We start from the raw sequence: 27,761 nt of genomic DNA, 5'->3' as shown, positions 1-27,761 counted from the left end.
TAAACTTTCTTGAAGATAACAAACTCTTCAAATTTTCAGCACGGATTTTACAAATCCTGCTCTTCTGTGATTCAACTGCTATCACTTACTCACAACTTCCATATTTGTCTTGATTGTTGCTTTTCTACTGACTACATATTTCTTGACTTCTCTAAAGCCTTTGATAAAGTCAACCATTTGTTAGTGTTACTATGTTACTAGGTGTTACATAAGCAGAGTTATGCATTTCTCGAGTTCAATTCGTCACCACTAATGATTCTACGTCTAGCATGGACCCAGTAGTATCCGGCATTCCTCAGCACTCTGTTTTTTGTTCCCTGTTAATCTTAATATATTAAATGACTTACCCAATAACGTTTCTTCACAAATATGGAGTAAAGTTTCGTTCGTTCTCTGTCCTCGCTTCACCGTCGGAACTTGAAGCTTCTCGGACGATGATCGGCAGTTGTTGATCAAACGCAGGCAGGAAGCGATGAGGTCAGATGTACAAGAAATATTTATAGTTGAACTTTTCTATATACATGGCAGGTAAAACAAATAGATTACAAACTTGAACAATTGAGAAACGCAGTCTCACTCTTCGACGGTCTCAATGACTGCTAGAGCCCAGACTCGTTTTAACGTACATGGTACGGAGGCTCACTGATCTATCAGCAATCCTGATTTCAGCCAAGTCTGAGGGACAGCATGTCGTCCCGATTTTTATAGCCCAAATATACAAAGAAAAAAAAGGCGGTAGGGCCGTTGGCCCGTCCCACAGGTTCAGTTGCCAATCAGAGTCAACCGTTTGTTAAGCCACAACCCACAGGGATGGGCTTACTCTTAAAAATAAACATATTGAAAAACAAAGCTCTTTTCCTTCTTCCCCAAAACTCCGTTGCCCTCTCGTTTCTACGTAGTTAGTGACGGGCTCAGCAAAACACGCCAGGCCCGAACAAGTTATTGCTAGACCGCCTCAAATCCCAACGGCGTCTAGGCCGCAAATGTCTCGGAAGCAGGGGCATCGACACCACGTAGTGCCGCTGTACTCAAAGTTTGGCCGTGTGGGAGACGGATGGCTCTCCTTGTCCTTCAAACTTATTGTCTACAAGACAAAGTTCTCCGAGTGCGTGTTTACAAGACGCCGCCGTCCGAATGCACTCTTCACGTGTGCACCGCATCCCTACAGCGTGCACTGTAAGCTGGCCTTCGACACCACACAGGCAGTCGCACCCAACAACACGGCTGGCGATTGCGTTCCGGATGCGTAGAAGAATAGATTCCTTCTCCGTATATGCGGCACGGGGTCAAGTTTGCTAAGCCCTTCTTAACCTCGCCGGCGCCTCCAATTAGTCAGGCACTCGGGCGCCAGGCCCACGATACCGTGTAAAGCGGTCCCTTTCAAGGCCGGTCTGTGTGGACTTGTGTGACCGTCGGCGGACTGCCAACGCCCTGCGCACAATACCGACCTCCCGGAATCGGCACTCGCCCTCCTAGCGCCCGCCGCGACACGTCACCCAACACCGCGCGGTCCGTGACCCCACATAATACAGAAACGGTGGTCCCGCTGACATGGGGGGGGGAGTGAACCCCCTCTCTATACACACAGCACGTGGCCGATTCGTGACACTTAAGAACACGAACAATCAGAGCGACCTTACATATGGCTATGCTTATGATTGTGTCATATATCGCAATATAACCAGTATCGCCAACGTCACTATCCTTTAAACTGATATGAACCACCTTCTCAACTAGTGCAGCACATGGCAGGTAGGACTTAATGCTAAAAAATGTAAATATATGCAAATCTCACGTTCTAGCTCAGCTTGCCCTACATGTTGGCTAATCTTCCTCTCCAAACTTTCACATCGCACCGTTACCTTGGCATTCATACAGCTAGCAACCTGTCACAGAAACATCATGTCAAATACAGAATGTCTGTAGCTAACCACGCTCTGGGATACTTCAGGAAAAAAATTTTCCTTGTTCCGTCCTCACTAAAATTACTTTTTTCCACCAGTTACGTTCGTCCTTAGCTAGAGTGTGCATAGCTCATCGGTTTGGGATCCACGTCATTCCATATTACAGTCGAGCCCACATATAACGGCCCCACTTAAGACGAACTTTCGCTTAATATGAACGAGAGCCGTGCGATTGTCAAAATGTACATTATTTCAATGGCATAAAATCGCATGTATAATGAATGACTTTAAGCCCTGCCAATCGGTTACAGTGAACAGGTGGTGTAAACCAGCCACCGCGATGCGAGATAACGACGACTTTCAACCCCTTTGCACACATGTGGTCTGTTTTCGCAAGCCTCCACAGAGGCGAACTATCCGTTTTGTGCCCCTCTACCCTCTCCCCACCGTCACGCGCTACAAACGAGTGTTGGCGTGTGGCTTCCAAAATCGCTCTCCCGCCCGTCCTCGCAACTCCGCTCCCCTTTCCTCACTCTTTCTTGCAACTCCCTTGCTGTCTCGGTGCACAGGTTACAGCGCCAGCTAAAGTGCGGAAATTTTTTCGGACCATTACCATGAAGCAGGCCTATCCGCATGAGTCTCCATGCTTCCTTACTTCGTTCTAGTCGGGCCCGAGTTGTAATTCAGGATGGCAGACGGGAATGCTGTTCCTGCAGCGGTCACGAAACAAAAAGTGCTGAATACGGCAACGAAGTGAGCACTTTTGAAGGAAGTGTCTCAAGGTGCCAAAACTGAGGTTTTTTAGTGCACGAAAAGGGACGAAAGACAGCGGCAAGACGCGTGCTAAAACTGCCAGTTGTTGAAGAAGTACAACGTGTCTAAATCAACCATCTCGACAATTCTAAAGAACAAGGAAACGATTGCCAGCTCTGCTGCCAACTCGACAAACAAAGTGCCTGAAGAAGGCCACCTATGTGGACGTAGAGGACACGTTGCTTAAGTGGTTCCCCAATGCACGGGCTCACAACATTCCGATAAGAGGACCAATGATGCTGGGCAAAGCCAAAAGCTTTGTGTACCTGCTAGATTTGCCTGACTTCTGCCCAGGCAGTGGCTGGCTACATCGATTCAAAGTGTGGCATAGGATTGTTTTTAAATAGATTGTAGGTGAGGCGGCTTCGGTAAGTGACCATGACATTACCACTCGGCTTGTAAGAAACCGAGCCATTAATGCAAGCTACACAGAGCAGGACGTGTATAACACAGACGAACCTGCATTATTTTATCAGATGCTGCTGAACAAGATGCACGCCATGAAAGGCAACTCATGTGCTGGCGGCAAGCACAGTAAAGTGAGCGTTGCAGTACTTCTGTGCACTTGTATGGATGGCAGCGACTGGTGCATGATTGGAAAATCAGAGAAGCTGCGTTGGCTTTCGGAGCTGTGCAGCTGTGCGCTACAGGCACAATATTAAGGCGTGGATGATGCTCAATTTATTCACAGAGTGGCTCGGTGAGTTTGACCACGACATGCAGAGGCAAGGAAGGCTGCTCGTGCTCGACAACTGCTCAGCGTACAATGTTCGAAGTTTTCTGACAGCAGTTACTCTGCTTTTCCTGCCGTCCAACACCACTTCAAAAGTGCAGCCACTTGATTTGGACATAATAAGTGCATTTAAGGCATTGTATAGGCGCCGCATTGTGGAGTCAATTTGCCACTTTGAGTTTCACTGTATTCAGCCGTTGAGTTGGCGAAGGTGGCCTGGGCGGAAGTGACGGCTGCTTGCATGCAGAACTGTTTTTGCAAGGCCAGCTTCACTGACACAGTGCCTGATGCTTCCGAAGATGATAGGTCCGGCAGCGATTTGCGGCAGCGCATCGTCGACTCCGACATGGAGGGCTACGACACTGGTTGGGATGACCTTATTTCTGCTGATGAAGATGCCGATATTGCAGAACCGTGCACACGCGAGGGCATCGCTTGCGAAGTGGGGGCAGAGAGTGACGTGGAGGAATCGGATGATGAAACTGAAAATCGGATGACGATGAAGTGCCTATAGCAATGGGCTACATAGAGAGCCTCAGGCAACTTGTCTATGCCAAGGGCCTAGGGGAGGAGCACGCTTCTGCTTTAAATAAACTGGAGACCGCCCTCATTGGACCTGCCCTGCAGAAACAGATGAGCATCACGAACTTCTGTTCAAAGAAATAAATTTTGTGTTTTGTCTAGCCACTTTCTTTTTAAGCTGTCGTCCACTTACTATAAACTTCAGGGTATAATGAACAGATGCCGTATAATGCTCAGGTTCGTTATAAGCGGGCTCAACTGTAATTGATGCAATCGAAGCAGTCCAGAATTACTCTGCCCATTATATATTAGCAATCTACGATCGTTCTGCTAGGGTAGGGCAAATGAAAACATCTCTTAACATCCCATTGCTAGCTGTTTGCCAGAAGTAAGCTCAAATTCCCCTTTTTTCATAAAATTTACTGTGGTAACACAGCTCTCTGCCCTATCATTATACGTGTCTCGCAGTTTACATCTGCTCATCTAGATCGTCGTCATAAAGTCAATGTATTCTCGCAGTACACTGTTACGTGCTCACAGTTATTTCTTCGCAACACTTCTGTTGAACGGAACAACTTACCTGGATCAATAGTGGAGATTCGTGATCCTGTTCTCTCCAAAAGTGCTTTAATTAACATGAACTAATGCTGTAGCTCTGGTTATTTACTTTTACTTCTTTTTAATTTTTTTGCTGTTTTTCTACAAGTTGCATCCAACAAATCAGTTTTTGTACTACAAATTGCTTTTGTATTTATTCAACCGATGTCATGTTTCTTGTTTTTATTGTAACCTTATAACTTTGTAGCTTTTTCAATACTGTCTTATTGTTGTATTTTATTATGTTGTTGTCCCTCCCCTCTTTAATGTACTGTATGTACCTTGAAGGTACTTTTAAATTAATAAATAAATACATAAACAAGGTCTATCGTCTAAAGAACAAGTGTTACGTCCTCACCACTGCCAAAGCTCTCAAGGATGTGCCACTTGACAAATAATGCTGTTAAAAAGGAAAGAAAAACGCTAGTACGAATAAGCATGCCAACGCTTTGTGGATTGCAAGGTTGCAGTGGTTTACAAGATTCCTACCTACCTGTGCCAAATGCTACGTAGGCCACATGGGGACATGCCCGAGGGAGCACTGGACCACTGTCAGTGCTCTAGCCACAGCTGGCCAATTGGCTGACCAGTTCAATCAATCAATCAATCAATCAATCAATCAAAGAAATGTTTATTTCTCCACGAGAAATATGACGAAGGTGCTAACTGCAGCTTGACAAGGCTCCGACCCCCTACAAGTCAGCAGCAGGTGAGCCATGGTACACTTCTAAGTAAATGGGAATGGGAAACAACTAAACATACTTATTGAAAAAAGATACACTTTGACAAAAGATATACAAGTAACCTATCATTTATGCAAACAAAGAGCAGAATGGGTTTTAATTTGTCTACAATGTGGGGATATCTGAAATACAGGATTAAGACGAATTACAAAGCTGTGAAATAAAAAGAAACAAACATATAATAAAAAACATCTTGCAATATATGAGCTTGAAAAATCAGTGTCATATCAAGCATGCGAAATCTAAAATGGAAAGAGGCAACAAAAACAGTTCACCATTTGCTCTCACCTGTAAAATTAATATAACCTCAGAATTCTGAAAGAATAGAACAAGAAAAAGCCAAAAAGATGCAAAGAAGAACATTTGTGACATATAGTAAGAAGTTAGTACCACCAAAACCAAAAAGAAAACACATCCTTCGAAAAAAAAAAAAAAAAAAGGAATAAGACAGTCATTGACAAAATGCAGGCACTGCAAGTACAACTGACAGCATTCTGTGACTGCTGCAATAAATAATACACAGTGTTGCTGAAACTAAGCAAGCAGCTGTTGGCAAAACAGCTTGATGGGTACGTCAAATAAATCATGTCTTGACCTGATAAAAACAAATAAAATGTGCCTGTGGATGCAGTCTCAGCGATTATCCCATGTTTGGCATACTTGTTTAATAGCGCAGCTAGTTGGAATGATACCGACTGATTTCCATAATTTTCTGCTGCATAATCGCTGGAGGAGCCAAGGACCCTGAATTGTTGTGTTGCATAGGTAGTGTCACTTTGCTGAACGAAAGGAACCGACAAAGTCAGTGTTATTGGTTTTAATGACGAAACTGTAAGTACAGGAAGGTCAGAATGCATAGGTAAATTTCACTTTTAGTATTTTCAATGCGTTAAAATAAGGAGATGTACGAGTAGTATATATAGGTTAGCAATTGCACGAACTGTGTGCTTTTGACATAGACTGAGTTTCTTAATGTTATCCAATGGCGTATAGCCCCATACAAAGTGACAATAATTTAGTGTTGATAAAAATAATCTATTGTAAATGCATCATTTAACTTTTACTGGTAATATTTGACGGTTTTTATTAATCAATTCAGTGGCCAAATTTAATTTGCTGGAGATATTTTCCACTTCCTTGTTCCATGGTAGTGTCTCTGAAAATGTAACTCCGAACTCCTTAACCTCATTAACAATACTAACTACATCGTTATCAAGATATAAGGTTTCTGTCAATTCAGGAACTGTGTGCTTAGTGCGATAAAATATAGCCTGCATTTATTTTTGTGTGTTGCTTTTCAAGCAATTTCCTGTCCAATTTAATACTTGTGCAAGCGCATCATTTGCTAAGGACACCATCCGGTCTGGCTTTAAACCCCTGAAAAAAAGTGCTGTATCATCTGCATAGCCAACCCATTGACAATTTGTAACAGAGCCAAAAGTATTGTTTATATAGACAATGAATAAGAGCGGTCCAAGAATGCTACCTTGAGGGATTCCAGTGTTGATGTTTTTAGACAGTGAATTGAAATTACAATGTGAAACAAGCTGACTTCGGTACTGTAGGTATGAATGCAGAAGGTCGTTCGACTTCCCACGCACGCCTTACTCTTGTTTATATAGTAATAGATTATGTTGCACGAAGTCAAAAGCTTTCGAGAAGTCAATGTATACACCTAAGACAAGGTGTTTATCCTCAAAGACATCAATTACCAATTCTTTTTGAGCAAGAAGAGCTTGTTCTGTAGATTCACCTTTCAAGAAACCATATTGGGCCTTGGAAATTAGACTGTGTTTAAGAATCCAAAAGTCACACGTGCGCCATCTTTTCGAATTGGATAACACAAATGCAAATGCTTCCTGTGTTGGATAACACACATGTACTCAGACGGCTCAGCGGGGCGATAAATAAGGAACTATTCGAAGCTTTCTGCGTAATGAAAGTTGGCTATAGATGGGTCAGCACACCATCTTTGGCACTCATAAGGAAGGTGATTTCATATCTGGATGGGAACCTTCGAGCCATTGAGTTATAGTGGCTTGTCATTTGTGGTTCACGTTGGTTGTTGTCTTGCTCATGCATTTGTTTGCACATTTGTCTGCGCATTTGTTTGCATGTATGGTGGCCCCCTTGCATGAACTTGTTTTACTAAAATTTGTCAGTTGAAGTCTAGTGCTCTGTCCTGTCCCCGCGTTTTTTCTTCCGTTTCAAATTTTTTTTTTTTTTGCACTAGGAACTATGTTTTAGTGAGAGTGTCCATTGATTTCTGTGGTCTGCATAATGCTATTCACTTACTTTGACAATCATCCTCCATGGTGCATGCAAACCAAGGCTAGATTCTGATGGTAAGAGTGGCTTTATTGTAGAAAGGTTTACTTATGCAGCTCAGCTTAGTTTTCTATGTGCTTAAAGCACAAACACATGCACTAATGTGTACAACTGCATATAAAATGTGAACAATACTTATTTTGTTTCATTTATTACACACTGCTAGAGTTGTGTGAAAAGCTGCAGTAGGTTTGGTGCACAAGTACAACAGTGACATATGGTTTCGAACACAGTATGGCCGACAAATTTCTGGTACAAAGTAACTTGATTACAAATGACACACAGGGCGACCACAGCCACAAGGGACAGTGCAGGCATGTTGCACTCACCATGGCAGACAGTGCAGCACAACGGGAGACATTGTATTGATCGTAACAAAGCAAACACTGCCAAAGGTTTCAGGTAAGAATGCAAATCTTTAGTGGGCAAACTTGTGCCCAGAGAGATATGCAACACTCAAATCACAACGATGCAGCAAGCATCGTCATTGACTTCAACTCACACATCAACTTTGTCAGCTGGTTTAGAAGTATCAGTGCAGATTGCAAAATGTACAGAAATGTACTGATACATTCTAGTCCTCAAATGTGCACTTGCGCTCATGTGCATTTGAGAATGCACGATGCTCCTTGCATCACTTGTACAACATTACTAGACACAGCTCATTCGCCATAAAATCTGCAGCAACATTTAAGAATTTTCATTAGAGTAGGTGCCTCTTGCGCAGAGTGATAGCCGGATAACAGTGGTAGCACTGTGATAAATGGTCACCTGCAGAGAGCAATACAATGTACACGTGACACATGCAAACAGGTCGGAAGCATTTGCAACACTTCTCCTTTTTCTCTCATTCCCTTCTCTACACTTTTATCTCAAGTTTTATGAAAACCTACTGCACTACCTACTACTGTGTTGCATGCTTGTTACGAGTCTGAAAAAGGACTTTGCACCGTCACATTTTTGTGCAGCGATAGTAGCTGTGATGGGCTTGAAGTCCTTGTAATGCTTACCAGTGTCTGTCCCAGAATCCCAAAAGTGCTTTGCAAGTTTATATAAAGAAGAAAAGTACAGTGTCTCCAATTTATTCGAACCTCGGTCTCACAGAGTAACACCTCTAATCCCCTGTGCCGCCACACAAAAGAAAAGCACTGGAGAGCACATGCATGTCAGTAGTTGCAGTGATGGGCTGACGCCACGCTTTGTAGCTTACCTGTAAACCAACAGTGAGATGAAAGAAGTCGGGTAAAGTCAACTGTAAAATGCAGAAAGCGAAGGACGAAGAAATAGCAGTTTTATTCCACTTCAGCACAGAGGAACGCAGCTACCTTCAGAAAGAATGAATTAATTTTTTTCTAAACAAGACAGTGTGCTGTTTGCATCTGTAGATGTATACTACAACTGATACTGCATGAAAGTGTGCAGAACTTGTGCCACATTATATATTTCACTTCTGCCAGTGCCATAACAGAAAATAATAATTCACCTGGAGAGGAATGATTTTCTGACACCGCGCTGACCTATAAACCAGCACAGAGTTGAGAAAAAAGTTCCGAGGGTTTTTGCCTCACATGTACTGCACCAATTTTGTGTTTGATATTTCATGCATATTGGACACCAGTGGTTGTGACTAGGTGTTGCCATCTCTATGAAGTTGCGCGACTCATTTGAAATTGCACTTCCACATACCGGAGTGCACAACTTGCCTTTGTTTACCTCGGCAGTCACATGGTTGTGCGTGCATTGTGTGCTACCTCTAAGGTGTGCGTGGTGTTATCGTATTTTATGGCTGTTGCTATCGTGTTTCCGGTAGCCCAGATATAGCCGTGTACCATGGAACTTCGAAGATAGCGATAAGTTTTCTTTTTCGTTGCCTTCAGTTGTGGTTCCCCGTTCTTGCTTCTGTATGGCTTGTGCATTGCCCGACGCTGGCTTGTGTGTGGTCGTGGTTTCAGTGTGGCCCCCACGCAGTGCCTCTTCTTGTGGCGAATGATGAAGTGTCTTTTTTTAAATTTCTTTCATCAGACATAGTCTAAGAGGAGGCTGAGAAAAAAGGCAAAAAATGTCTGATGGGGTCTCGGCACCCTTTATATAAATACACAACATTTTAGTATTTAACGATTTGGGCAGACAGGTTATGCAAATTTAGAAACAAATCCAAGTACATAACTTGAAACAGTTAACAACTCTTTAGTACCAGCCAATAAGTAATAACAAAACTGTGAGAGCAAGATTAAGAATATGCAAATTACAGTTAGCAAATAATACAGAATTAAAAAAAAACAATGATAACTACAGCAAAGGGAATCAAATTTTTATACGCAATCGCAGATACACTCAGTACTACTCAAGCAAAAATGGTAAGCATATATATAGTAAAAGGTCATTAATTCGGATCTCACAGGACCGGAAAAATTGTCCGAATTATCCAAATGCTGAATTAACGAATGAACAGGAAGAATATTAATATCAAGTTGGAGAAGCATACCTTTATTTACTGAAGTATTTTGCAATAGTGGTCTGCTTTGTCATGCAGATTCCGGCTGACATCACAATTTTTCTTAACTCTTTCAAGTGGCTGATAGCTCACAAACTGTCAGAAGCGCTCAGGCAACTGTCCTCCAATATCAAAAGTGCCTCCGTGACTTCTTGTGAAGTACGATGAGGTCACGGCTGCACCTCTTCGCATGACTCTTTGCCTGAATCATGGTCTTTCCGGGTGCCCGTGACATCATTAATAATTTCTTCATCGGTCAGGAGACCAGTCGTGGCGACACAATCATCAATCGCGATGTAGTCCTGAAGGGTCACATCTGGGGAAAGGACAGCATCGAAGGTCGGGCAGTCATCATCGGTGGACTCGGCTGACACCTCGTTGGCTACTGCCGCATGCTCGGGCCTCACAAAACCATTGTGCTGGAAACAGTTGGCGATGACTTGCGGAGGTGTAATTTTTCACAGCTGGGCAATGATGATGTGCCGAGTAAGTCCACTTCATACAGCTTTCCCACTTCTGAGCATAAGATCATTCGCTGTAGCAGGTGCTTTCGGTGCTTCGACTTCACATAGTGAATGATACCATGGTCCATCGGCTGAAGGGCACATGTAGTGTTGGGCGGCAAAAAAAAACTACCTTGACACTCTTCAGTTCTACTGTACAGTTATGTGCAGTGCAATTGTCAACAACCATAATTATCTTGCGGTGCTTAGACGTGAAGTGCCGGTCTAACTGCTGCAGCCAGCCTCGAAAAATGTCTGAGGTCAACCAAGCCTTCCTGTTCGCTCTGTACTTGACAGGAAGGCTCTTGATATTTTTAAAACAACGTGGCTTGTGCGCCTTCCTGATGACAAGTGACAAGTGCTCCATGCCACTCATATTTATTTATTTGGTCATACTGTTAACCCTCCAGTGAGGGTCGTTACAGGTAGGGAAGAAGAACATATACATTTCATAAACACTTCAATGAGCAATCATGAATCAGAATTCAAAATTTGTACACCATTTCTCAAAAACATATCAACACCCAGCTCAAATTGTTGCACGTTCACACTCTCCACAACATCACTTGGCAGTTTGTTCCATAGTTCAATTACATCAGGAAAAAAGTTACATCAGGAAAAAAATTGGCAGCAAGAAGCAGAGTTATCCTTTGCTTGCACTTCTTGCCACCAATGCACGGGTCCCCTTTGAAAGTCACCGTCTTGTCGGGCAGAGCTCTGAAAAATAGAGCAGTTTCGTCTGCATTGAACACGTCACTCAGTTCATATGCAGTGATGTGCTCTAGCAGCTTCACATTTTTCCACTGGGTCGTTACGCTTTCGTCAACGCTAGCCTTTTCGCCGCACACACTTGTGAAGACGAGCTCGTGTCTCTCCTGAAATCTCACGAAACACCCTTCTGGAGCTCTGAACGACTCAATTTTATTTATTTAGTTATTTATTATTTATTTTCAATACTGCCAGTCTTTTTATCGAGACCATAGCAGGTGGGCATATTGTTACAATGTAAGCGTTGATACAACATTATTCATAGAACATGTGAATACAAAGTACAATAAACTAGATACGCTACATGTAGCTACACAGTACAGTCTGGAAAAATACAAAATGCAAAAAAAAGAAAGACATCGTTGCATGCATATAATTAGTGAAGTCAGCTATAACAATAAAACAGATGTTATAAATACAATAAATTGTCATTCAATACAATCTCGCGAAATGTAAATGCAACACAACCATTTACAACCTAACAGTGCATAACTTAATACAACCTAACATAACATAACAGATAGATCTAAACAATGTAAAAAACAAATTTGCATAAGACTAAAATATTTCTAGCAGTTATTCCTTATTCTTTTCTATCATGTTACTAAAATTGAAGGCGAGTCTATATCAGCTATTGCTGAGTCGAGGTGGTTCCACTCCCTAAAAGCAGTAGGGAAAAAAGAGTATCTAAATGTGTCCGTTTTACAAGGGTACTCAACTAACATTTTATTATGCTTATGGCGTGAAATACGGGACGTAGAGAAAGTAATGTATTTTGAAGAATTTATGTTAAAGCGGTTGTGCAACAGGTTGTGTATGAATTTTAGCCGAGCTTGCTGTGCTCTGTTTACCAGTGTGTCCATTCCGGATGAAGCCAGGAGTTCTGTGGGCGAGTCAGTGGTTTTGTACTTGTTGTGAATAAACCGTATTGCTTTCCTTTGAACTTTTTCCACTTTGGCTATGTTTGTCTTTGTGTGAGGAAACCAAACCGTGTTGGCGTATTCTAGTACTGGCCGCAAAAAGGTTTTATAGCATAGCTGTTTGATATGACTGGGAGCAGATTTCAGGGACCTTTTAAGGAAGAAAAGCTTACGGGTGGCTGCTGAAGTGATGTTGGCAATGTGCTTGTTCCACTTTAAGTCTGATGCTAGAGTCAGTCCTAGATACTTGTGTTGCTGAACATTAGTTAGGGGTGTACCATTGAGAAGGTAGGTGAATCCTGACTTAATCTTCTTTGTTGTGACTACCATCGTCACTGATTTCTTGATGTTGAGAGACATTTGCCATTGTTCACACCAGGCATTTATCTCGTTAAGGCATCTGTTCAAAGTAAGGTGATCTTCATAACTTCTTATTTCTTTATACATAATGCAATCATCTGCAAAAAGCTTTATGCTGCATGCTATGTTATTGACGATATCATTGATGTAAATTAAAATAGTAAGGGCCCCAAGACCGAGCCCTGGGGAACGCCAGATGTGACAGGAACTGTATCAGATGATGCTTCATCATGGAAAACGAACTGTGAACGTTGTGATAAAAAATTTGTAGTCCAGGCTGTAATGCTTCCATTTCCAATAATTGACTCCAATTTTGCAATTAGCTTGTTGTGATACACACAGTCGAATGCTTTGCTAAAATCTAGAAATATTATATCTGTTTGACCACGGTTGTCAATAGTCTGCTAGGTCATGTATAACTTCTGTCAATTGTGTTACTGTTGACATCCCGTGCCGAAATCCATGCTGATTGGCTGTTAGTATGCCATTCTCTTCAAGATATGTTGTTAGGTGTTTTAAAATTATATGCTCTAGTATCTTGCACGATGTACTAGTTAATGATATCGGTCTGTAGTTGGAAGGAGAGTTTGTGTCACCTGATTTATGGATTGGTATTATCATTGCTTTTTTCCAGTCATATGGCACATGTCTGGTTGAAAGTTATATGCAATAGATAATGCCAAGATACCTGCTGCACCATTCTGCGTATCGCTTTAAGAATTCGTTCAGGACGTCGTCAGGGCCACTAGATTTTTTCGTGTCTAATCCGAGTAGGAGGTTAAAGATTCCCAAGTCAGTTATGTTTGGTGAGTCAATGGTGAAACCTGTAGGAATTATTGGGGGGACAAACCCGTTATCTGCAGTAAATACGGATTGGAAGTACTTGTTGTATGCATTGGCTTGAGAAACTTTTTCATCGTGGGGTCGTTCTGGCATGATTACTTTGCGTGCACGGAAGTGATTCCAAAATCTGTGTGGATTACTTTTTATGAAGTTAGGCAGGGTAGTATTAAAATATTCTTTTCTGGAGTGACTTAGTTTGACTTGGTGGTAATCAATTTTGATGTCTGAAGTGATTGATTTTTAGTCTTCTTCAAAGACCGACGTAACCTTTTCACTTTTCGTTTGGCATGAATTACCTCACGCGTTACCCATGGGTTGTATATGCGCGATTTTCTTGTTTTTAACGGTATAAATTGTTCAATGCAGTCATGTATTACTGTCTTAAACTTAATCCAGAGGGAATTTGCATCTGCTGAAGGATTGCAAGCCATTTCCGCAAAATCCATGAATTCATGTGCCATGTACGTCAAAACATTGGCGTCGTCCAACTTCGCAAAGTCGATAACGGTGCTTTCTAAAGACCTTTTTTGTATGCTAAACGACAGAGGTAGGTGACATATTGGAATATCGTGGTCGGATATACCTTCAACAATACTACAGTGTATTTTGTTTACAAAGAAGTGATCAGAGAGTAGTATTAGATCGAGTATATTACTTGCAGTACCATGTGAGCATGTTGGTTGATCAACTACTTGTTGTAGGTTGAAGTTGAGCATTAAATCAATTAGTGCTTCTGAAGTACGTGATGAGTATTGCATTTTCTTCCAGTTAATTTCTGGAAGGTTAAAGTCCCCCATGATGATAATTCTTAGGCTGTGAGCGTGGCACTGCAGCAACTCATGTATGTTCTTTATGAAGCTTTCGTCCGAGTCAGGACTTCGGTAATTGCAGCCTACAATTATGGCAATGCTGTTGCAGGTAATTCTGCAGAACACGGCCTCAGCATCCCTCACATTTGGCAACGGTTCGTATGGGAGGGCTTTCTTTATTAGCAGTGCCACGCCACCACCATGTGTCTGTCTCTCTTTTCGAATGGCGGAGTAACCGGGAGGCACAAATTCACGATTTAAGACAGCCGGGGGAAGCCACGTTTCAGTTATCGCTACTATATCTGGATTATGTTCAAAGAGTAGATTTTCAAGTGCGTCAGTCTTATTTAAAATGCTTCTCGCGTTTACGTTCAATAACGTCAGTTCTTTGATTGCGCTTGGCTTCGCGTGATTGGACGCTTTGCTCCTACGTTTCTTTTAAGTAAAACTCTCTCCCCCTTGTCCTCGTCCCAAGCGAAAACTTGGTCATTAATGTAAAGCTTGTCTAATGACAAAGAAACCTTGTCATGGTTTTCTCGGTTTTCCTTGGCGCTATTCCACAGCAGTTTCCTGATTTCTCGAGTTCTTTTACAGATGTCTTCCCCGATAGAGAAACCTGTGTTTTTTAGCTTGAGCCCTTTTCCTAATATTATAGATTTCTGTCTAGAATCCAGAAGCCTAAAGATTACTGGTCTTGTTTTGTTATGCGCTGGTTTACCGAGACGATGAATTCACTCTATAGCAATAGGCTGCAAGCCAAGCGTGTCCTGTAGAATGGTCTTATTTACAGTTTGTTCTAGCTTTTCACTGTTTTCGCCTTCTGCTTCCGTCAGGCTATATACTATTAGGTTTGACCGTCTACTCTGGTTTTTCAAGTCGTCCATTCGTTTTTCCATTTTCCTTGCACTCTCATGAATGTCTTGTATTTGGCTTACGCATGAGGTTATCATCGACTCCAGGCATGGCAGAGCATCTAGTTTTTTATCTATACTGGCAAGCCGTCCTTCTTTAATTTCCTTGATATCGGCTGCAACTTCCTTCAACTGCTATACGATTTGCGCTAGATCAGGTCCTGGATTGCTCTCAATGTCTCCCACTAGCAAAAGCAGCTCTTTTAACCATGTCACTGTGTTCACAAGCATACAACAAAGCTGCGGGCACGGCAGCAACAGCAAGAACAGATCACTAGAACGGATACAGTAGTTGTGTTGTCTTCTTACCTGCACGATGAAAACAAATGGATTAGTGACAGTCATTCCGTCGGTGCCACCGTGCCCAGTGGACGCGATGCGAGGAGGCAGGCTACATATAGGCGCGCTGGGAAGCGGCGCTGGCTGCTGGTGACGTAGTTCGTCACACGTGGGCTTAGTCGCGGATGGGGGCAAACAGTTCCAAGGTGCTGAACACGTTATCTTCGCCCCGTGAAACATGACGAAGCTTGTGTCGCTTGCTTCCCTGGACGATGCCGCCGGTAGCATGCGTATGCCATCCAGGGATACGAAAAGACCGATGGAGAGCTGCACGATGAAAACAAACGGATTAGTGACCGTCATTCCGCCGGTGCCACCGTGCCCAGTGGACACGATGCGAGGAGGCTGGCTACTTATAGGCGCGCTGTGAAGCGGCGCTGGCTGCTGGTGACGTAGCTCGTCACACGTGGGCCTAGTCGCGGATGGGGGCAAACAGTTCCAAGGTGCTGAACGCGTTATCTTTGCCCCGTGAAACGTGACGAAGCTTGTGTCGCTTGCTTCCCTGGACGATGCCGCCGGTAGCATGCATATGCCATCCAGGGATACGAAAAGACCGATGGAGAGCTGCACGATGAAGACAAATGGATTAGTGATCGTCATTCCGCCGGTGCCACCATGCCCAGATGTTCATCATTGCAGTGTACTTCTCATCTTGTGCCATGATCCGCTCAAAGGCAGATGCGCGTTGCGACAGCCCCCTGGAGCAAAGCTTCTTCGAGCTGGGGATGAGCTGCAGTTCGCAACCGCTTTCTCGATGCATGAAACTCCTCGCTTTCGAAGGCTTGAAGAATCTGTTGTTCATTTTTCACGTACGTTCTCAACGTGCTCTGCTTCACGTTGTACTTGGTCATAACATGCCGTCGCAATTCGCCGTTCTTCAAAGCCTGCAAAATTTTCACCTTAGTCGCCAACTTCTTGGCTTCATACTTCTGCCACTTTGCTGGCGCTGCCATCACTGTAACGCACGATAGTGATGGCATGCAAAACATGGTCACAACGAAAAAAGAAAACTCCGCAAGAAGAGATGATGCCGACTCAACAACACAAGGCAAAATGGCGAAGAAAGGAGACACCGACATTCGGTGACACTGCGGTCACCCCCACTAATTGATGACAATGGCGATACCTCTCAAGTTTCGGTTTCACTCCAATGGTGCCAGCGCTGCTTTACCACACTTTTGTGTAGCGGCAGCCGTCAACATTTGTCCGAATTGCGACGAATTAACAAAGGTTTGGTCCCATAGACTAACATGCACTTTGGCCGGGACCAATACTGTCGTCCGAATTTCTGAATTATTGGGTGTCGAATTAACGAGATTTTATTGTAGCATGCTCTTATGTGAAGAACACTGAACAGGTCATGGAAACAGCAAAATTATTATGTTCAAGGAGATTAGACAAGTGAAAATGCCAACATATTTGTTAAGAGGTACCTCCTACATTCACTTTAGAATTAAATGAAGGATTAAGAATAATCAGACTTTGCATTCATTATGCTTAACATTTTTGTTGTGTCATAAGAGAGTTTGGTGGCTATAATTCGTTCTGATAGCAGGCATCTTACGCTTGGGATTCCATATTACCATATTTACTTAAATGCAGCACATCACAATTGTAACGTGAGGGTCTACTTTCCAGTGACGTGAAAAAAAAAAAGAAAAACGAAATCGCATATGTAACGCAAGATGAACGGAAGAGGATATCATACCTTTATTCGGAAACAAGTTCTCTTTGCTTATTGTCGTCTGAGGTCTAGACAGCTTCCCTTGGGCAGTATTCTTGGGCAATCCGTATTGGAAATGGTTTCACTTTTGTGTAATGCATAGAAAGCATCCGCGACAAGTGTTTTTGGTGCTGTGCCAAGCTTTTTACTGGTGCCAAGAACAATATTGGCCATAACTTCGAGGGGCACAGTGCCAGGACGAGCTGTCTTTGCGAAAATGCATAAGTGATCCGCGTCATCTTCGAGCTTGTTTGAGACTACTTAAGAGGCTGCACAACCATTTCATTGGGGGATAGTACCAGGCTGCTACGAGGTCCACAGAGCCTTTCCAACCGGCCTCACATTTAAAGAGGGCTTCCCGCTGGTCCTGCCATTCACAAATCGTTGATGTCGAGCCGCCGAGCCAAGGCAGAGTTTCCCTCCTTTTCGACTATCGAAATTGCTCGTCTCTTGAAGCAGGCATCATATCGAATTCACCTCATTGCCATAACGTCACAAATAAGCGGAGTTGAAGTGCTATAGACCACAGGCTACTGCAGCACCGTAACTGTAACACTAGTCACAAGTACAGAAAAAAAGTGTAGATTCCAACAAAAGACAAATTTTGACTAGGGTATACTTGTCTATGGATTGGATCAAGACGCAAAGGTACAGGCTGCCAACATAATGCTAAAAACCGCAAAAGTTAGGATATTTGTTTTAAAATTGTGAATTTTGCTGTTATTTCAAATGTAACACGAGGGTCAAGTCCAAGCAATGAAAATCATGAAAAAAACTGGTGTTACAATCGAGTAAATACGGTACATATAAAGCAGGTGTGTTAGTTGTTAGAGCATCTACCTGATTTCTATGTATGTGCCATAGTAGTTTAAAGTAATATATCTCGTCAGCTTCTAGCATGCAGTATTTTATAAATAATGACTGTGTTCTTAAATAACTTCTATCTGCACGGTAACAATCAAATATGCGTAAGATTTTTTCTAATTAGAGTGGACTCTCTTTAAATGGAACCTCAAGGGACCAAGGAAATTGGTTCTGTTTATCAGGAGTTCCATTTACTGAGAGACAAAGCTGAATATAATTGCATGAATACAAAACCAACCAACCATGAGGATGGTGCTTCATTTAAGAGGCAGTTCTGTTTAAGCGATTTTCGTTTATTGAGATTCTACAGTAGTTCGCTTTAGGTTGTCAAAGTTGTCATATCCCATACTAATATGCCTTAACCTAGTTTAGAGGTACAAAGATGTAAGATAGGGTCTCTTTTAACCACGTTGGGATGAGCTCTTGTATCCTATGTACATACTACCGATAGCTAGAGGAAAGTTCGGCTTGTTCTTTGGCTTGCTAAATTCAAATCCATGACCAAAGTGTAACGTGAATATTGTCGCCTGCACAACGAAGCGCCACCACATAGGAATAACATTAATCAATTGGATAAGCAGGTGAAGGATACCGGCAGTTTGTTGGGCAAACCCCGTTCTGGTAGGCCATCGGTAAGTGACGAGTCTGTAGAGGCTATGCGGGGAGCTACCTAAGGAGCTCTAAAAAATATCTGTGTGCGTGTGCTCGACAATTACATCTAAGCAAGACTAGCTTGGAGAGTTTTCCTTTTATTTGGAGATTTTACATTTCTATCTTGTTTCGTTGGTTTCCTGTGACCGGTCAGAAGTGCACCATGACTTTATGGACACACTGTATATACTTGGTTTCGTTTGCACTTAGACTATTCACCAATTCTACTTCTGCAGACTTTTTTCTTTCAAAACCATATTTGCAGAGGTTACTATTTGATGCTTTTCAAAGAAATGGGTTATTCTATCATTCATGTTGTGCTCAAATACTTTAGAAAACATAGAGAGGACTGAAATCAGTCTGTAATTGATCATGTTAGACTAATCACCATCCTTGAACACAGGAGTAACTTTCGTACCTTTTAATTTGTCAGGAAAATCACCTGACACACACATCAGATAATACTGGGCTAATCATTTCAGGCACACATTTAATGGGTAATGTTTTTATGCCATTATCTCCTACGGCATCATTGTTTTGTAGTCCTTTAACTATCTGATCAATCTCAGTTTGTGTCTTTGGGGTCAGCACTATTGATCTCATTGGTGTGTTAGGCTGAACATAGCTACCTATGTTCAGCCCAATACAGGGGCGTTTTTGCATTTTGCCCCCATTTAATTGTGACCGCCGTGGCCGAGATTTCATCCCGCAACCTTTGGCTTAACAGTGCAACACCATAGCTGCTAGGCCACAGTGATAGGCTTCCTTGTAAACTACAGCACCAAATTATCAAAGTGGTCCACTTTGTTCTTTATACATACTTTCTATGTTCAGACGCTCCGTTGAAGAATGCTCGTTATTCTTGTATTGGCTATTAAATCCATGACAGTCATAGCAACAAAGTCAGTGTCTACATTTTCTGTCATAGATACTTAAAACATTTGTATTCACTTCTTCACTTCACTTCACTTTATTACCTTAAAGACCCCGGTTAGGGGGTATTACATAAGGGGTGGGTTTACAAATCAAGGTTACAGAGAGTGATCTTCATGAGAAACAAATGTAGTTAAGTTGTCCGCAAAAGTTGATGAACACGTGATGGCTGCAATGTTCCGGGGAAGGCCATTCCAATCCACTGCTGTGCGAAGAAAAAATGAGGCTGCAAAAGTAGTGGTGCGAGCACGTGCGCGTGCGATTGAGTAAGGATGGGACGTACGGGGGGATATGCGCGCGGGTGGGATGATATACGGTGCTAGATTGAGCGGACTGTGAAATAATTTGTGGAACAAACAAAGACTGGCGACGCGGCGACGCACAGAAAGATTAGCAAGATCAGTTTTACGTTTGAGGGATGATATGCTTATGTCGTATGAATATGTAGAATGGATGAACCTAGTGGCATGATTTTGTACAGATTCTAGTTCGTTTCTTAAGTATGCTTGATGCGGGCTCCAGATGGGTGCTGCATATTCTAGTTTCGATCTGATGAGTGATTTGTACGCGAGAAGTTTTATGTCTGATGGTGCGTGACGCAAATGACGCTTTAAAAAACCGAGGGATCTGTTCGCGGATGATATGATATTGCTGATGTGTGCGTTCCATGAAAGGTCAGAGGATAAGGTGACGCCTAGATATTTGTATGTTTGAACTTGTTCGACAGTGGAGTGGGAGATCAGGTATGAAAATGATAGGGGATTAAGTTTGCGATGAAAGGAAACGAGCTTGCATTTAGTAGGATTAAGCTTCATTAACCAAAGATCGCACCACTGTTGTACAAGGTTAAGGTCATGTTGGAGTGTAGTTTGATCAGAAATCTTTGTAATTGTGCGATAGATGACACAGTCGTCGGCAAATAAACGGATATGGGAGGATACATGTACAGGCAGGTCGTTAATATATGTGAGGAACAGGAGGGGTGCGAGTACAGATCCTTGGGGGACGCCGGATGCTACAGGGAGGGAACTGGAGCGGCTACTTTTAATTGAAACAAACTGGGAGCGTTTGTCGAGAAATGCTACGATCCATGCGAAAACGTTAGGGTGCAAATTCAGCTGGGAGAGTTTTAGTATAAGGCGTTTGTGTGATACTGTATCGAATGCTTTAGCGAAGTCGAGAAAGATTGCATCGGTCTGAAGGTTGAGGTCGAGATTAGAGTGTAGATCATGAAGAAATATGGCAAGTTGGGTTTCACAAGATAAAGATTTACGGAATCCGTGCTGGGAAGGATGAAAAAAATTGTTAGTGTCAAGGAAGTGCATAATGTGAGAGTATATGACGTGTTCCATAGTTTTGCATGGGACGCTTGTTAGAGAAATGGGGCGGTAATTTAGCGGGGATTGTTTGTTACCTGATTTGTGGACTGGAATGACCTTGCCCTCTTTCCAGTCGTCTGGTAAGATTCCTGTTTCAAGTGAAAGTGAAAAGAGCATCGAAAGATACACTGCAATAATTTCTTTAGTATTTTTTAACAGTTTTGAGTTAATGTCGTCGACACCAGCCGATGATGAAAGTTTTAATTTGTCAATGAGTGATGAAATGCCAGCGACAAAAATTTCAACAGGGGCCATCATTGGCAGTGTCGCAGTAGGTGGCGTAGGAAGAGGCAAGTCGGCTTCTTCAGTGAACACGGATGAAAACGCGATGTTAAAAGTGTCAGCACAAACAGCGTCGCTCATAATTTCGTCTTTATCGCTTGTAAGTGTGATGTCATGTGTTTGTTGCGGGTTTATGACTTCCCAAAATTTTCTAGGGTTAGTTTTTAGAATTTTAGCTAAGTCGTTATGATAAAATGTTTCTCGCGCTTTCCGAATTGCAGTGTAATAAGCGTCTTCCGCAGAATAGTACCTGTCCCATGCGCTCGGACTTCCATCACATTTCGCAGTACGAAAAAGGCGCTTTTTCTTATTTTCGAGTCTTTTTAAATTTTTACAGAACCATGGTTTATTTTTATTGGCAAGAAAGCTCACCGTGGGGATGAATTTATTAGTCAGGTCAGTAATTTTGTCTTTAATCGCTAGCCAGTTGTCATTGAGGGAACGGGAAACGAAATTGGATTGGAAAACAGGCAGAAAATCTCGTAATTCATTATTAATTGCTTCATAGTCAGCCTTATCGTACAAGTGAATTGTTTTGCGGAAGACGGAACGTGTTTTGGGGACGAAGTTAAAAGTGGTATAAATGACTTTGTGATCGCTTATTTCTCGTAAATATGCGATAGATTTTAAGCTTTCGGGGTTATTCGTTAGTAGAAGGTCTAGAATGTTTGACGATTCACAAGTGACGCGCGTCGGTTCTGTTACTTGTTGGGTGAGGCCAAAGTTGAGGCAAACATTAATAAATTCGCTTGCTTCGGTATTTCCTGAAGTTGGTGAAGCCTGATTGAGCCAATTAATGCTAGGGAAGTTGAAGTCTCCATAAAGGAGGATGTGTGCATTGGGGTGTTTTTTAGTAAGCTGGGATAATATTTCATTAAGTTCGAGGGCGAAATCTGGATCAGTTCGAGGGGGCCTGTAGCATACCCCAAGTATTATTGCTTCGGGAGGGGCACGACACATTACCCATAGCGATTCCAGTTGTGAAGATGTACTGATTAGAGAGCATGATAGTTCTTTGTTAGTGGCGATGAGTACGCCCCCGCCACGTGCATTTTTGCGGTCGTGGCGAAAAATGTTAAAGTTTGGCAAGTCAGCCAGTGCCTCCGTATCTGAAATGTCGTCATTGAGCCATGTTTCTGTTAGTATCAGTATACTACTGCCGGTTGATTGTACTAGATTAGACAGGAGCACGCGTTTCGGAAGAAAACTACGTATGTTAGTATAAAGTACTGAAAATGAAAGATTCGCTCTTGCGCATTTATGGTGCTGATGGCGTGGTTGCTGACGGCGACATGATCCCTACGATACGGCTTTGACAGTTCCTGATGCAGTGTCAAAGATATAGCGCTGGGCTCCAATATGCAATGTTTTGTAACGCAATGAAAATGGTACGGATTTGCTCCTAGCAAAGGCAATGAGCTGTTTTCGGGCGGTTCGAACTGGACGCGTGAAGTCTTCCCCAATGCTGAAATTTGTGCCTTTTAGTTTTGGACCGTTTGAGAGGATAGATTCTTTGGTTTTGAAGGATGAAAGCTTCACTATGATGGGTCGTTTGCGGTTAGTGGTGTAACGCCCTAGTCGATGTGCTCGCTCTATATCTTTGGGCTCGACTATAAGACCAAAGCGTTCAAGACAGTGGCTTACGATTATTTGCTCCGATTGAACGTATGTTTCCTTCGGGTTAGTGTCAGGAAAACCGTAGAATATTAAATTGTTGCGCCGGGAACGGTTCTCGAGGTCGTCAAGGCGCTCTTCAATATCGCACATACGATGGGTTAGTTGACCGGTCTTAGTGCTAATGGCGTCAACTTCTGTTCGGAGAGCCAAAAGATTTTTGCAGAGATTTTCTAAGTCTGTGAGGCGGGTGCTTAGATTAGCAATAGTGCAGTTTGTGCTCGTTAGCTGGGTTTTGAGGCTCTGCATCTCGGATATTAGTGTGGCCTGGCCAGTAGACAATTTTTTTAGTTCGTCGAGGACAGCTTTTTCAGGACCGGGGTTTGTCTCTATGTCCCCTGATAGCAGTAGCAAGGCACGTATGGCTTCAATACATTCAGAAATAAGTAAGATGCAGCACTGTGGGCTTGGCAGCTGCACCAAAAAGTAATCACTTGATTTTTTAGAAGGAGCTTGATACCAACTACTAACCTGCATGATCAGGATGAACTGGTTAGCGGTCTGTGTGGTGGCACAGCCGCGAAGCCCACAGTGCATATTATTATATGATCTAGTGAATCATTTGAATGTCAGACTTGTTCGTAATTCTAAGAACTTGTGCTTGCTCATTACTTCGTGCGAACACCTTGCCTCCAGTGGTTCGAACTAACCTCCAGCCTGAATTTTTTTTTCACTATTGCGAAACTCGCAAATCATTTTTTTTGTGCTGGTTAAATGCTTGTTTACATATACTGGGGTGCCATCACCTGTGTAGTCCAGGTCCTTGGTATGCAACTTCTGTTTCTTGCATTCTTGCAGGACTCTATCGTGCTTTGAACAATGAACGAATTTGAGCATAGTGTTCTTTTCTGAACCACAGAAAGTGGAAACGCGATGGCGCGTGTCAATATAAGAATCAGCAGTCGGCTTATTCAAGATGTTGTCAATTCTCTAAGCATCTACAGCATCCCATGCATTGGGCACACCTTCTATTTCTAAGTTGTTGGACCTCTGATATTGTTCCAACTCTTCAATCTTTGCATTCTATCTGCGATTCTCTGTGGCGAGTTCTTCATTCTTCTTTGACAATGTCTGCATTTCTTTCTGGTACATCATCGCATGAATCATTACAATACTTTACACTCTCTTTTAAAGATTTAATGTCAAGCCTTAGCTCACGTCAGAAATCATCAGTGGCCTTCCCTAAGTCCTTCATAGCAATGTTGGAGACAAGATCAAAAGCCAGCATACCATAAACGTCTTGAAATTTCGCCAAAAGATTCAAACAATACATTGAACAATAATGAACAAGTTTGCAGCGTTCGGCAGCAGTATGCATTCAATGTAGTAACCTCTATTAACAGAAAGTGGCTCTCACCTGCACAAAGCGCACAAGTGTTTAATTTGTAGTATCGATGCACCCAACTGTTGAACTGAAAGCTGTCCAGGCTTGCCTGTCTTTTTTACAGTCTGCTTCCATGTGGAAAGCCTGAGCCTGAACGCAGGCTTTGTCATGCAGGAGTCCATGCACAGTGCAGCAACTTTGATGCCGACAGCATTGGTTGATAATCTTGCAATGCTTGGCATAGCAGGGCCACACCTGCTGGGAGCGGCAAAAAAGCACACAGGTGTTTTAATTTCTACAATAGATGCGCACCAATGCTGAACTGGTTTTACATCTAACATATTGTTACCCACAAATTTTCCTGTAGACGTTTGTCTTGATCTCTTAGTGTAGACAATGTTTGTTTGTATACTGTTAGTGCTTGTAAAGCTTTTTCGATACAAATACTGTATTCTTCAGTTTTCAATCATTTCCTGCTACGGAAACTGCAATTCAAAAAATTTATCATGAGGGTATGGTTCTTGTCATTGGAGTGGATTGGAGCAAACTTTATTTGTGCCTGCAGTTGGGCGCTCGCATGCCCCGATGAGGGCCTACGCCATCCTTGAGGTTGCCGTCACTCGACCCGGGTCTCCGCTCGCTGTTGCCGCCTCGCTGGGTCCCTGCCTTTCGAGCGCCCAGAGGACCTGTTGTGTGGCCCAGAGCTGTTGGTCGTAGCTCTTCGCGGCTGCCTCGAGCTGCGGTGGGATCGTTCTTGACCTTGCTTTTTCGGGATTTTTTGTCCAGTCCTTCAATATGTGCATGTAATATGCTGTCTCCCTGCGACAAACTCTGCACTTATCGGTCGGGTATGTCTCGGGGTACATGTGATGCATCAGTCCTGGGCTCGGTTGCGATCCGGTCTGGAGCTGTCTCAGTAGTACCGCCTCCTCTCAACTCAGCCTTGGGTGCGGGGGTAAGAGAGTCCTGCGAGCCAGGCGGTAGGCCTTCGTGATGTCGTAGTCCTTCATGTGGTCCTTGGTTCCGAATCACGTCGGAAGGTCTGTCGCTGGCGCGTAATTGGTTAGCGCTTGTGCCGCTGCGTGTGCCGTCTCATTGTGGTTCTCATTGCGCTCCGACGCGTCGCCCGCGTGCGCCAGGGATTACTTGAGTCTTACTTTTCTGTCTTGCAGTTTGGCCGGTCTCAGTATGCGCTCGGCCTCACTGCAGATTTGGCCTTTGGCGAAGTTTCTCACCGCCTGTCTCGAGTCACTCAGCACCGTGTGGCAGTCTGCGTCGGCTACACCCCCCTACCACCAGTCTGCCCCACTGGTGGTCGGGGGGTGTAGTGGACAGCCTGGACGACCATGTTGAGCAGCAGGGCAGCGTCAACAGCGAAGGGCAGTAGGACTTCCTTTGGCTCCTTTCTCCATTGGAGGGATGATTTGGTTTCGGGGTGGCATATGTCCAGGCTTCCGTACGTGTCAGCCACTTGGTTACAAAACAAACACGAAGAGAACAAGTGAAGACACGATAGAAAATGCAAAAAATGAGTTGCGTGCAGAAAATTATTTATGGAAGAATTAACCTCAGTGGGGGTAATGGGACTGGAGTTGGCTCCCACGCTAATTTTGCTGGGAGTCTCAGAGTTAAGTTGCCCTATGTTTCCCCAGTTGAGGCCGTGTTGAGGCCGTGACCAGAAGATTGGTAGCATCCTGCTACAAGAAAACAAAAGAGAAATGTTAGGAAAATTAGGAACATTTAAAAAGAAACAGTCAGAGAAAAAACACAATGATAAAATAAAATAATTAAAAGAAAACAAGGTAAAAGAGATGAAAAGAGCAAGAAGCCAAAAGAGATGAGAGAATGAGGGAGCTGATGCAGGCTGCCAATTTCCCGAGGTTAAGATGTCAGCATCTGGATGAAGCTTTTGAAGCTTGTTAATAATAGCGTTGCTAATGAAGTTATGTTCAGTGGCGTAGCAACAGGGGGGGGCCGTGGGGCCGTGGGCCCCGGGTGCAAGGGGCCAGTGGGAGGGGGGTGTCATATACGTCTGAAGACACCCCTCTTTCCGCCGGCTACACCCGGGGGGGGGGGGGGGGTGACAGAAGACCTATGGGCCCCGGGAGCCTGACGACCTAGCTACGCCACTGGTTATGCTATGAGCAACGCGACTCGTGGACGGATCCACACATCTGGAGGATGTGGTATGTTGTTTCCTGTGCCTTGTGACACCTTCTGCAAAGCTTGGCCGAATCGTCGTTACTGTGCCGATTGGAGAGTGTCCGAGTTGGGAATAGGTTGGAGCGCAACCGTAGGGCTTTTAGGCGGTCTCCATCACTCATGAACCTTGAATCAGGTCTGAGCCACCTATTCCCAAGTGGATCATTCTCAAAGGCAAAAAGGCTTTGAGAATCCAGGTGTTTCCTCCAGGTGTTTTCCTAGCGGCCGGAAGGGCCTTCTCAAGGGATGAACTTTCAACGATTCCCGAGGGGACCTCAATTCTCTCCTCTAGAGCTCGTCGGGAACCGTCGAGTGCGTCCTCTAGGACCGTGTCCCTGATAGAAGAGCCCAGACGCTGAAGCCTCGTGAAGAACTTTATTTGGTTTTCGGCCGAAACTCTAGAGAGCTCCAAGACGCCTAGGCCTCCAGCTCGGCGAGGTGCATGAATAAGAAAGTCCGGAAAAGAATGGGGAAGGTGAAGAATATGTTTTACTCCCTGCCTAATGCTTCTGTCTAGTGCAGAAGCAATAGGCATTACTGAAAGGGAGGTGGAGGTAGCATGTAGCAATTTTGGCACCAGTAGAGAAGAAATGCACCGTAATTTTTTAAAAGGCTTCAGTTTGGCCAAATTGATTAGAGCCAGTTCTTTCTGAATTCAGTTAATTGAAGTCTTTGGTGGCTTGTTGACGAAGAAGTCAACGCCGAGATAGCTGATGGGCTCGTTCCGGCTCTTTGGAGTGACCATGACGTCTCCCAGCCAAAGCTAGGGGACATCATAATCAAACAATTTGAGCCGGCGAGCCTCGTATCTTTCTTTTTTGAGCCGGTGAGCCTCGGTCTTTTTGGGGTTGATTTCTAGTCCAATTTTCTTGAAGTGGTGCTGTGCTACCTCCAGGTTCCTTGACACTTCCTCGAGGGTTGAAGCTAACAAAATGATGTCGTCCGCATATGCCATCGCGGATACAGTCGAACCTTCTATGTTGTTTTACCAAACCCTGATGAGTTAAGCTCATGCAGAAGAGGATCAAGCGTTAAGTTGAATAAAAACGGAGAGGGGGTCGCCCTGCTTGATCCCTCTCTGCAAGAGCACTCGCATCCCATCCGTGCGGGCTCTGTAGGAATAAGTGATAAACTGATCAGCG

At 43.5% G+C, this 27,761-nt stretch overlaps 2 protein-coding genes across 4 annotated transcripts in view; one reads left to right on the top strand and one right to left on the bottom strand.

Annotated features, from left to right (window-relative positions):
* The window catches only part of LOC126519703 (sphingosine-1-phosphate phosphatase 2-like), a 367,121-nt gene that overhangs the window by 91,054 nt on the left and 248,306 nt on the right, over positions 1–27,761 (top strand). The gene's annotated exons all lie outside the window — the stretch shown is intronic.
* Positions 22,719–23,570, bottom strand: LOC126517922 (uncharacterized). The gene has a single exon (XM_050167752.3). It carries the CDS (start codon positions 23,568–23,570, stop codon positions 22,719–22,721), a length of 852 nt encoding a protein of 283 aa, XP_050023709.2.

The sequence above is a fragment of the Dermacentor andersoni genome, chromosome 10 (assembly GCF_023375885.2).
Source record: "Dermacentor andersoni chromosome 10, qqDerAnde1_hic_scaffold, whole genome shotgun sequence".
NCBI lineage: Eukaryota > Metazoa > Arthropoda > Arachnida > Ixodida > Ixodidae > Dermacentor > Dermacentor andersoni.
Note: the sequence above shows the minus strand (reverse complement) of the source record. Positions and strands in the feature narration are given on the sequence as shown.